Below are 12857 nucleotides of genomic sequence, written 5' to 3' on the forward strand. Positions count from 1 at the left end.
GATGGAAAACAATATTTAATTGGGGCCTTCTGAATTTTAGGAAAGTTTTTCTTATATTTTAGTGAGAAATGGGAGGTGGGAAAGAAGAAAGAATCAGACAATAGAACATCTTACTCCCATTTCAGAAAGGTAAAAGAAATCTCAGCTGTAAAACATAATTTGGCTAATCAATATCAATTACTCCCCAAATCCCAGTCCAATTTTATCACTGCTCTTCTGTATTTCTTTCTAGCCAGGCTGTTATGTGGCCCAGGTCTTTACTCTTTATTATTGTCCCATTTTTTAAATAATATCTCCCTTGATTCCCAAGAAATTGAAGGATGGAGGAGATAATAAATTAACCCTATCCCCAGATTAGACAGGAAGTATACATCTAATTTTTTTCTCTTGAGATTAGTTTCTGAAATCAATAACTTTTTTTTTTTAACCTAGGCATGTTCCAGTCAACACTAGGAGTAATTACAGCTTTAGGGCATAGACAGAGTTTAGTCCTATAGAAGTCACTGCTGTCAGCTGGATTAAGAAGTAAAGCCAGAGGTACCTTGGTGACATAGAGAGCCAGGCCTGAAGTCTGGAGGAAAGCTGGCTGTAAATATGCTTCAGACACTTCCTAGCTGTGTGACCCTGGGCAAGGCACTTAATCCCATTTGCTTAGCCTTTGCCCTTCTGTCTTAAGAGCTGTTACTAAGACAGAAAGTAAAGATGAAAAAAAATAAAAAAGCAAAGCAATTGGCTCTAATAGCTTCTAAACAGTGGTCAGGGATACAACCATACCATCTCTTTTGTAAGAGAGAGGATAGTAAGATCTTGAGAAAAGAGTTGACATCTCACATTCTTCTCGTCTCCTTTCTCTGTCTTGTTCTTCAACCTATCTACAACACAAAGTGATAGTTTATGTAATTGAGTATAGTAGGGAAAGAAAAGTCATTGCCTCGGGGAGGTGATGATTGTTGTTACCATTTAGCCACAGCATCATCTTCATTGTCATCATCATTATTTGCAATGACAAGTAGGTGTAGGTAGAATAGATTTTCCACTAATGAAACAGTTTTAAAATAGCTAATGGGAACCTAGCTACTGCATTGACCTGAGGCTCTTCTTAACTGAATGAACTTGCAGAATGGCTGCTCCCCATGAAGGCTTCCAAAAAATTTCTGAAAGGAATTGTATAGCAAAAATTCTAGTAAGGGGTCCTGTTAAGAAAGAAAAGTTTCAAATAGGTTTATTTCCAAGCAGCACAGTTTATTAAAAAAAATTTTTGAATCCCTCAGGTACAAGTGCTCAAGGGGTACATATGCTTTTTGTATGTATATTTCTGGATTGACACAGACATACCCTTTTGAATAATGACTATAAAATGAGACATTCCATAAGAGAATGTCTCATTATATTAGATGCCAATTTTTGTGGATCTACTTGAGAGTACAATGTGAGATTTATATTTAATTGATCAAAATATGTATGGATTGATAAATTTATAGATACAAGAATTCTTAATCTGGGCTATGGGAACTTATTTTTTTTAATTGACTATTTCATTTTAATCGGTTTCCTTTGCAATTCTATAGATTTCATTTTCTGCGTTTAAATACATTATTATGAGGACTTCATCAGATTTACATAGGTTTCAGTGATACATCAATGTTAAGAACCAATTTCCCCTCCCTTTAAAAAAGCTGTGATTTTATTAGTGTGGGTGCTTCTTTCCATCAATTCAGATTGCAACTTTTGTTTTAAGTTTAGACAACGGTCTTTAGGGAGTTGCTAAAACTTAAAAAGAAAGTAGCTTCTGATGATGAGTCCATCTTCAAACCTGTCTTCAAAGCCTTTGTGTCTCCATTAAACCAATATTTTCATAAAGCAAAGTTTGTGTCCCATCAGCCTAGTCCATACATCAGTTGGACTTTTGTGAAGGATTTTATGAACAAACAAAAAATCTCTTTGCTATGGATTAGTAATATAATTAAGATTTCTCTCGGTATTCTTTTCTTCACTAGTACTTGCCTAGTAGTGATATCCAGCTAGAATAGGTTCATAGATTTAGTTATCAGTCAGTTAACTAGCATTTATTAAGTACCTGCTGTATATCAGTACTGTGTGCTGGGGATAGAAAAACAAAAGAAAAAAAAACAAAAAAAAACTCCTGCCTCTCCCTCAGGAATTTTACAAAACATATACAAATTAAATGTCAGGTACACTTATATAAGAAAGTACCAGAGGGAGGATTTGGGAACTTTTTTTTTTTTGGTAATTGGATATCAGTATAATTGGTTTTTAAAAATATTCCTATGTATGTTATTTTGTCCATTTAAAAACCCTATTCAGAATAGGAAGCCATAAGGCTCTACCAGAGTACCAAAGCAGTTGATTACATAAAGAATGCTGAGTATCTTTACTAAAAGATAGAAAGATCAGGAAAATCCTCCCATTGGAGGTGGCACTTGAGCTGATTCTTCAAGGAATCCAAGAATTCCATAAGGAGAAGATGTAGTTGGAAAATATCTTTTGTCAAGAACTTCAAATTTGGAGGGAAAAATTCAGAAGTGGAAAATGCTACTGGGGGCAAGGGGAAAATGGGATTTATGGTAATGGGAAAAGAAGACATCAAGAAAGCAGCCTAAACCTATTTTTAGGAATGCTTGTTTGGACCAGGTTGCTAGGATAACAAGATTGGGGTCATGGTGGTCCCTGAGGAAAAGAGACCTACAAATTCTAATCTATGTCATTGAATATTCACCCCAATCCAAATCTCTGCCCTTGGAAAAGGGAAATAATACACACACACACACACACACACACACACACACACACACACACACACACATATAAAAGCTTCAAAATTATTGATTTTTAATTCTATCCTATGCCCTATCCATATAGCTTTTGAACTTCATTCCTAATCTACAGAACTACTCAGAGTAAAAATATATATATATATATATGGTTGGAGGAATAATTTTGTTCTTAAATTTGGGGGGGGACGGTATATTCTCAATGTACATCAGTGTTTTTGCTTTCTGTATCATCTAGGTGAAAAGCTATGGTAAAGTATCCCACTCTTCTGAGTACCTTTTGTCTGTGAGCTCATAGAGACACATATGATATGTCTACTAAGTCAAATGTTATTGAAATTTTTGAAAGAACAAATGGCTTCAAGAAAGATGAACTCTTGCACAATAAAAGATTTTTTCTTTTACATGGATAATCTAAGATTCATAACTTATTTAAAACATTCTTTAAGACCACGGATCAAAGATGAATATTAAGGAAATTTTATTAATTTAAAATTTATTTTGTTTTTTTTAGACTCCTTAAGTTTCAAATGATGCCTTTTTCATAAATAAGTCCTATCTGTATATGTGTTTTTCCCTGATTAAGACACCAGAATAATCTCTCATAGAAATTCTATCAGTCCATTGGCAGAATTATTGCTGTGTCAGCATTTGTAGTATAAAACTCCATATTGCCATTTTATAATGAAAACTTCAAGATGAGCCATATTTAGTTATAAATTCACTAGCCCAAAGAAGCTAATTAAAAATACAAGTGGGTCAAGGTGATCCCAAGTCTCATTGGATTCATTTGGGAGCAGATTCTTTTGTGGAAGAATGCTGAGTGGTAACCACTTTGGCATCTCTGCAGTGGGTTGTAGGGGCTCTCCTTTAGTCTCCTACTAATCACTAGGGACCTGGGACTAATTAGATGCTCTGCTAGTCCTTACATACCAATTTTTGAGATTCCATTCTTGCATTCCATAAGTAGTTGAAAATGAATTGAAATCTGAAGTGTGTTACCTATATATGAGCTGAAGTATGGTGATCTGGAGAGAAAAAAAGACCCAACCACACACAAATATACTCTATTTCCTAAACTACAGTAATAATACTATTTATTTATTATATGGATATTCTTAAATATTATATAAATATTCATTATTCATTTTATTTCTATAATATGGTATCGTTTCCTAAACAATAGTAATACAGAGTTGAAATGGAAGATTTTTTTTTCTTTAATAAGAAGTAATTAATTTTGGAATAAATTCAAAACAGAGTTTTTTAAGTGCTGGCCACAGCAGAAGACCATAGATTTAAAGATTTAAGGGGCCTGAGAAGTCATATAATCCAAACCACTTTTACTGATGAGAAAACTATGACAGCCTAGAGAATTTAAGGCAGAGAAATTAAAGTTTTTTCTTTTAAACTTGACCTTTTATAGTATACCCCAATCATGAATGACATCATTTCAAAGGTGTTTTTTTTTTCTTTCAGAGGTAGGTCTTGGTGGCAATAAGAGGCTCTTGTTAGCAGCTTTAGCTTCTCTCCTAAGAGTCTACAAAGCTTACAGGACCATGTTTATATTAGTGAACCATCTGAGTTTCAAAAATCAAAGTTGTATATAGGGGCGATAGAAAAGAATGTAGAAATTGGAATGCTGACATTTAAAGTAAAAACCAAACGAAAAAGAACACTAGACTGGAGTGGAGAATAGTAGGCTAGGGTCTAATACTAGCGCTACAACTGTGAGTTCTATCTGGGACTCCCAAACACACACCAAGGTTGATGAGGCTTCAGAGTCTCAGTTGCCACTTCAGAAATACAACCCTTGGCCCTTTCACAAGGTCTTTTTGCCAGAAAGCTGACCCCTCCAGTCAGTAGATACCAAGCACAGCCACAGTACACAAGACATGCCCACAGAGACGGAAATAAACACAGCATGTAAGACTTAGATACAATGATTAAAGTATAGTAGATTTACTGCCAACTGCAGTTTTTAACTGTAGCCTGCAGCCCTCAGACTAACTGAGTCCTACTGATACTCTTAACACCTTCTTGAGGGTCATTGTATCATTAGAGATATTCAGAGAGAAATAATCATTGTTGTGAGTAGAGATAGAAAAAAAATCTCAAGCTCCTGGCAGTTTAGACATACCCTTCGGATCTACTGAATCTAAATCACTGTCCACAAACAATTGAATCGGCTACAAACCTTTCACAGTAGTGGCCAACCTATTTACTGGGACCAATGAGTTTCATTCTTCTTGTTCTTTAAACACTGGATGCAGTTCAGTAGCTCAGTGGATTGAGAGCAAGACCCAGAGATGGGAGGTCCTGGGTTCAAATGTGACCCTAGACACTTCCTAGCTGTGTGACCCTGGAAGAGTAACTTAACTTCAGTGCCTAGACCATACCACTCGTCTGCCTTAGAACCAATACACAGTATTGATTCTAAAAGGAACAGGGTTTTAAAAAACAATCCCCCTTCTTATAAGACCCTTCATGGCAGTGCAGCACTTTAGGGATGGGAGGGGCTTGCAACTCCCCTTACCATAGTGCTGACCTAATTCACTGCCCAAACTTCATTATTATCCCCTGGCAATTGTGGTAACACTTTTGACCCTAAAATGTATGTCACTTGACCTCCTTTGACTTTAGTTTCCTCAGAGGAAATGAGGAGATTGATCTCTATAATCTCTAGGATCATTTCCAGCCTTATAATCCTATTATTCTGTTATTATGCCATTTCCCAGCTCTTTCACTCAGTTAATTTAAATAAGCAGGCAGAACTCAATACCCTTGGTTCCCTATTACGTTCTAATCAGGTTCTAGCAGAGGAATACAAGAGAGATGTTAGCCTAATAACAAATTGAATATTTCTATTTCATATTTTGTATGTTAGCCCTTGTGTTTCTGGTGCATTTTTTTTTTCCTGCTTAAGTTGTTTTGCTCAGATTCTGAAGAAACTTCTGAATGCTAGTTTAAGAACATTTTTTCCTTTTTAGTATTGGAGGGGGGGCCTCCACTAAAGTCCAACTCTGGTATTTCTTCATTGGATATGGATGATTCTTGCTTCTCAGAGACTATATCCCTATTGAGTATAACCTCTAATTGGTTCTATTAAATTAAAAAGTATGTGTTTATGGATCCACTGAATTAAAGGAACTGCCTACCTCAGTGTTAGAGGCTCATTACCAAAACTGTCTACTAGATCAAAATTTTTAGTTGTTCACTGTGGTTCATGAAACCATTTGCATGGGAATTGTGACATTACTTCTGTTTTGTGCAGTGATGTGGTCAAGCTTGAGCATTAGGAAGACTTTTGGGGAGTTATGTGGTGGATGGATTGGAAATGGGAAATACTGGAAGTGGGGAAAGAAGAGTAATAAAGCAATTATCTTTGTATAGGGCAAGAGGCAATGAGCATGTATAAGTTGGGGACAGACCCATTGTAACTGACAAGATTTGGCAAGTGACTGGATGTGAGGTATAAGGGAGAGAGAGGAATCATTCAAGTTTTGGAACCATGAACAGGGAAAGTGTTAATGCCATCAGTAGAAATTGGGAAATTGGACGTTACCCAAAGCATCCTTAATTGTAATTAGGCATGATAGTTTGTTATTGGCCACTAAAATGCTGAAGTTAATCAGCTATGTTATATTGAAGCCTGTGCCCTATAGTTATAAATTGCAACTGGCAATTTATATGCTATAATTTAGTCATTATGTTTTGTCTAATGTCTGCTGTTTCAGTTAATGTTAGGGCCTCAAGTAGGTGCTATCAGTAGTGATGTTTAGTACATCTACACTCCAGGTAGTCAGTCTCCTGGTGAGGCTGTGGCCATTTTATCTAAGTGTAATGAAACCATTCTCATTTATACACTTACCATGTTTTATCATGATAAGATCCATGATCTAGGTTAGTAGCAAATATAGAAAGACTGTCAGTTTTCAAACCTAATTCACTTTTCATGTCTTCTAGACTGAAGATCCAACCATGGAACGGCCCTATACATTTAAGGATTTCCTCCTCCGACCAAGAAGGTAAGAGCTTGGTTTTATATGAAGTTTTATATGTGGCAGATTTTAATTTATTTAAATTTTACTTTTTTGCACAAGTAAATGTATTCTACACAAGGCACAATTGTGCCAAGTCCTTTGGTAATTTGTGTTTTCTCCTTATTACATAGTCATAAATCACGGGTAAAAGGCTTCTTGCGACTGAAAATGGCATATATGCCAAAGAATGGAGGACAAGATGAAGAAAATAATGATCAAAGGGAAGATTTAGAGGTAAGTACCTTTGTTTCAAATTTTTCTCTATTGTTTAAAAATAATAAAATAGCTAAAATGAATGTAAGGTTTCTTTGAAGTACTTTGAAGCTAGTACTTGGCAACTATGGAATGCAGTAGAGCATGTGTCCTAGAATCAAGAAGACCTGTGTTCACATCCAACCTCAGGCACTTAAACACTTCATTTCCCTAAACAATTAACTTAACCCTGTTTCCCTATCTGGAAAATGAGCTGAAGAAGGAAATGGCAAACTACTCCAGTATCTTTGCCCCATGGAGAAGTTCATTGAGACTGAATAACTAAGTAACAATAACAATCACAAAAATAGCTTACATTTAGAGAGTTTTTTAAAGATTTAAAGCACTTTGACACATTATCTCATTAGTACCTCCTTACTGTACTACCTGAAAGAAATAAAATCGTGTCTTAACTGTGAATTTGGAGGTTTTAAACCTAATAGCCCTTTCATTTTGCAAAGAAGGGTTCATTTCTAAATTTCATTGTAGTTACCTTGAACAATTGAATAGTTTTTCCAATTGGAGTTTCTTTCTTTTTTAAGAAAGGATTACTTAAGTTTTGCTCATTCCCACCTATATAAGGAGTTTGGAAAGCTACCTTATTCAATTAATTCCATCATGACTTGAAGATTTATCCTTTTTTAAATCCTTCATAGCCCTTGGAATTCATTCAGAGAGGCTAGGAGCATTAAAAAGTCTCTCCCAAGTTTCTTTTTCATTTGGTACCTACATATTGGAGTGCATTAGATGACCTTTCACCAGAAATATCACTTTGGAATTAAGTGTCCTGATCAATTTATCTTTTTTGTGGGGGGGAGGGGTGTATGTGGGGCGGAGTGTGGTATTGGATAAGGAGAAATTTGGAAGGTCCATAAATGCCTTTCCATTTTCCACTCAGAGTATTTACCTTTTTCTTTGCTTATAAAGCTTAAAAAGACTCTCTAGGTTCTGTTTTGTTACACAAGTTTTCCTTTGGTTCTGACAGTGGACGTTAATCAAGGCTTAACTATTACTTGGTCTGCCATTTGTGTGCAGCTGTTGTATTATGAGCATAATGTGCTATGGGCACACCAAAAGATCCCTCAGAATGGAAAGCCAAATTTTTGGCAATATTTCACTCACAAATTTTCATCTCTATGTATAGCATATGAGGAGAAGAATGAACAAGTGGGTGGTAGATAGCTCTAAATTTCAAGACACTAAAGCATGTCAACATATTTTCATTTATTATTTTAAATCCAATAATTTTTTACACTCTTACTTGTCTGATGACAGTATCCAACATATTAATAATTTTACAGTGACTTTACTATGGGATATTGGGAAAGGAATACTTAATGCTGAAAATATGTATTATAAAATGTAATTTTAGCTCTAAGGGAAGGCAACCTGATTGAATGGAGGTGATGTCTCCAGAATAAAAAGAAGAGTCCCAGCCTACATCTGGCTCCAGAGATGAAACCAGCTGTAGGGAGCCCCCAGTCTTACCTAGAGAAAAGAGAATATTGGTCCTGGGATCCATTTATTGCTGGCCTTACCACTGACCCATGTTAATGCGCAATAAGATTTCAGACAAATCACTGACATCTGTGAAATGGGGATCTTGTTCACCATTTCATTTCTCATTTAAGGATGTCAGAATATATATGTGATAAAATGAATCCATGGGTGTCATGCCAGTGAAGATCTAATGAAAGTCCTGTAAGTTTTCAAATGAAAAATCACCCAAAGTTACAAGCACAAAAAAGAAGAGAATAATTTAAAAAAACAACAGCATACAAATACTTCAACTATTCCCCCCTTCAAAATAGTCACCTTGTCAACAAGGCCCTACAGGCCATCATTCCACTTATTTTAATGGTGTTATTACTCAAAATATTTTTGGCACTTCTCTTTTGTGCTGACCTTAAGAGTGTGTAAGCATATTTATTAAATTATATTTTGTTGAGATAAGTTCTAAGTGAGCACAATCAAATAAATACCTGTCTCTTTTTTAAAAAAAATTAATTTATTTACTATATTTTTTCATGGTTACAAGTCATGTTTTTTTCCACCCCATCCTGGAGCTGACAAGCAATTCCACTAGGTTATACATATATCGTTGTTCAAAACCTATTTCCGTGATATTCATATTTGCAATAGAGTGATATTTTAACCCAAACCCCAGTCACATCCCCACCGAACCAGGTGATCAATCATATATTTTTCTATGCATTTCTGCTCCCACAGTTCTTTCTCTGGATGTGGATAGCATTCTTTCTAATAATTTCCTTGGTGTTGTCCTATATCATTGTATTGCTTTTTGGGCTTCCCTTGTGTCTCATGTTTGAACTTCAGTTTTTTCTTTTTGTTTCTTTAGGTCTTGCTTATTGCTCAAGAATGCTTGGAAATCTTCTATCTTATTGAATGCCCATTTTCCCCCTGAAAGAATATACTCAGTTTTTCTGGATAGGTGACTCTGGGTTGTATGCCCAAATCTTTTGCCTTCCTGAAAAGCATGTTACATAACTATGTCTTTCCTTAGCCCTTTGCTGTGTAAGCTGAAGAAATCACTACTGCTTTCTATAAAATGGAGGAAATGGATTAGATGACTTCTGTAGCTAGATCTTCATCCAGGTCATGTCCATTAACCAAAAGTGTCTGCCAAGGGACTCCTCTGGGCCCTCTTCTCTTCTTTCTCCCTTGATGATTTTATCATATTCTCACTATGTAGATAATCCCCAAATCTATATATCCAGGCCTAATCTCTCTCCAGCTCTAGTCCTACGTCATAAATTGCCTTTTGGACATCTTTAATCAATTGCTCTACAGCAGTGGTGGTGAGCCTTTTAGAGACTTTTAGAGCCCAAACTCCAATCTTCATGCCACATGTGAACCTCCTGTCTTACCCTTGACAAGGGAGGTAGGAAGAACTCCCATTGGACTGCTGGACAGAGGGCCAGGTGATGTGAGAAATGTCCTCAAGTGGTAAGAGTTAGCCAATTGGAGAGGGAAAAGGGAGCAGTCCCCTCTGGCACATGTGCCATAGGTTTGCCAACAAGGCCCTACAGAAATCTCAAACTCAATATATCCAATCAGAACTCATTGTTTTTCTTCTGAACTTCTTTATTACTACTGAGTGCTTTACTATCTCCTGATTCACCCAAACTCTTAGCTTTGGTGTCACCCTTGACTGTTCACTCTGATTCTCCCTGTGTATCCAGTCTGTTACTGAATCTTGTCATTTTAACTTGACAACATTTTTTATAAACACATTTCTTTTTTTCTACTCATACAACCCTTCCTAGTGCAGGTTCTTATGACTTCCTGTCTGAAAGACTGCAATAGATTTCTAATTGGATTCCCTACCAAAAGTTTCTCTCTATTCCCGTCCCATCTTCCATTTAACAACAAAATGATTTTCCTAAACTGCTTATAGGACTTTCAGCCCTATGATCAAGTTGCATAGTGGTTTGAGTGCTGGATCTAGAGTCAGAAAGATATGAGTCTTTGCTTAATTAGCTGGATGATCCTAAGTAAATCACTTAACCTCTATTTACCACAGTTTCCTTAAGTGTTCAATAGGAATAATAATAGCATCTATATAATCTCAGAGTTGTGAAGACCAAGTGAGATAATATTTATAAAGCCCTTAGTGGGTACTAGATAAATGCTCATTCTCTTTCTTCATCCTCCTTTAAAAAAAAAAAAAACTTACTTCCCTTTTAGAATCAATATTTTGTTGGCAGAAGTATGGTAAGGGCTAGGTAACTGTGGTCTAGTGACCTACATAGGTTCACATATCTAGGGAGTGTTCGATTTTAACCCAGAACTTCCTGTCTCAAAGTCTGGTTTTCTATCCATAACTCCTCCTTTTCAGTAAACTCTTATTACCTCAAAGGTCAAATATAAAATGCTCTGTTTTGCATTTTAGATCCTTCAAAGCCTCACCTTTTCTTTATACTCTATTTCTTTCCAAGTATTTTATAATTCAGTAACACTGACCTTTTTTCCTTTATCCACACACCTGATACTCCAGCTACTGATTCTGTGTCTGTTCAGTGACTATCTCCTCCCCCTGTTAGCTCATTGCCCACTTTCTGTAGTGGACCCATTCCCATCATATTCACTGCTAATGCCTTCCCTCTGACATTATCATCTGTTTACATGACATGTTTTGTTTGCACATAGTTATTTACATGTTATTAGAATATAAGTTCTAAGAAGGCAGGGACCATGGGTTTTCCTTTCTTGGTATCTACAGTGTGTCCATAGTAAGCACTTAATAAAAACGTATTACCTGGCTTAATATTTTTAATAGCTCCTTTAAAATTAGACCATGTATAAAAACTCAGGAGTTATTTTTTAGACACGTGGCTTAATTGTGGATTTTGTGTTAATTATTTAAAAATATTAACATGTAATGTTGCTTTCTTAGGAACAAAAAGTAAAATTAACCCTTTTAATCACCCATGTAATTTAATTCTACAGCATGGCTGGGAAGTTGTTGATTCAAATGACTCCACTTCTCAACACCAAGAAGAACTTCCTCCACCTCCCCTGCCACCTGGGTGGGAAGAGAAAGTTGACAATTTAGGCAGAACTTACTATGTCAACCACAACAACAGGACTACCCAGTGGCACCGACCCAGTTTGATGTAAGTTCTTTATTTCTATGAGTTAAAGAAACTACCCTTGGTTTGGGCAGAATTAAAAAAAATACTTTCTGGGGATTGAGTCTAAAATCAGTAATACTTATAGGACTGGGGGCAGCTAGATGGTTCACTAGATCGAGAACCAGGTCTTGAGACTAGAGGAACTGGGTTCAAATCGGTCTCAGCCACTTGGTAACTAGGTAAGTTACTAATCTCCATTGCTCTTCTGCCTTAGAACCAACAATAGTATTGATTCTAAGACAGAAGGAATGGTTTTAAAAATATATATTTACAGTCCTTAAATCTATATGATTCTTTCTTAGCCCATTAAGTTAAGTTGAGGAACCTCAGAGGAAGTCACATGTTGTGCTTTCTAAGAGACACTATCTTTTTTTTGCTATCTTATTCTTCTCTTGGAAAACTTAAACTGGATGATAAATCTGTTTGATAAATTGGTACTATATAGATTCCTGGAGTAGAAAATTAAGTTTATCTTTTGCAAATTTAGTAGGGAAAAGTGAATAATCACTTTCTCTTTCTTGACTTACTCTTGTTAACTGATCTTTAACCCAAAGTGGCAAAACTCAATTACTTTGGAATCTTCTCCATCCATTAAGCTAGTACTTAACAGCGTGGGGAAAAGGAAAGGGAAAGGAGATTTTGAAATCCTATTATTGCTTGGTTTCTTAAAGCCTATGGCCTATGCATGTATATAAAAGTCCATAGTATGTGTGTGTATGTATGTATGTATATATATATTGAGAGAGAGAGAGTATTATATTTTAGAAATTTTTGAAAATTTTTAATTATCCCTTTGCAGGGACACTAGCTATTTCTGATCCAGGTTGACAACATTTGGGATTTTTTTAGCAAAAATACTGGAATGATTTGCTATTTTCTTCTCCAATTCATTTTACCAATGATAACTGAGGCATACAGGGTTAAGTGACTTGCCTGAGGTCACACAGCCAGTAGTAAGTGTCTGAGACCAGATTTGAACTCAGGAAGAAGAATCTTCTGGATTCCAAGCCCAATATTCTATCCACTGTACCACTTACTGCCCCTTTGTTGGATTCAATCATTAGTTATATTAATTTCACTCTTCATTATACTCTATTTGCCTTAGCTGTACAATA

General features: G+C 35.9%; 1 protein-coding gene across 26 annotated transcripts in view; it reads left to right on the forward strand.

The window, feature by feature from the left end:
• The window catches only part of NEDD4L (NEDD4 like E3 ubiquitin protein ligase), a 444249-nt gene that overhangs the window by 333632 nt on the left and 97760 nt on the right, over nt 1-12857 (forward strand). For all 26 annotated transcript variants that reach the window (XM_056824470.1, XM_056824464.1, XM_056824466.1 and 23 more), the window contains 3 exons: nt 6759-6820; nt 6967-7069; nt 11558-11724. In XM_056824470.1, coding sequence (XP_056680448.1) covers nt 6759-6820; nt 6967-7069; nt 11558-11724 — 332 coding nt within the window. The remainder of the gene's footprint in view (nt 1-6758; nt 6821-6966; nt 7070-11557; nt 11725-12857) is intronic.

This window comes from Monodelphis domestica, chromosome 3, assembly GCF_027887165.1.
Source record: "Monodelphis domestica isolate mMonDom1 chromosome 3, mMonDom1.pri, whole genome shotgun sequence".
Taxonomy (NCBI): domain Eukaryota; kingdom Metazoa; phylum Chordata; class Mammalia; order Didelphimorphia; family Didelphidae; genus Monodelphis; species Monodelphis domestica.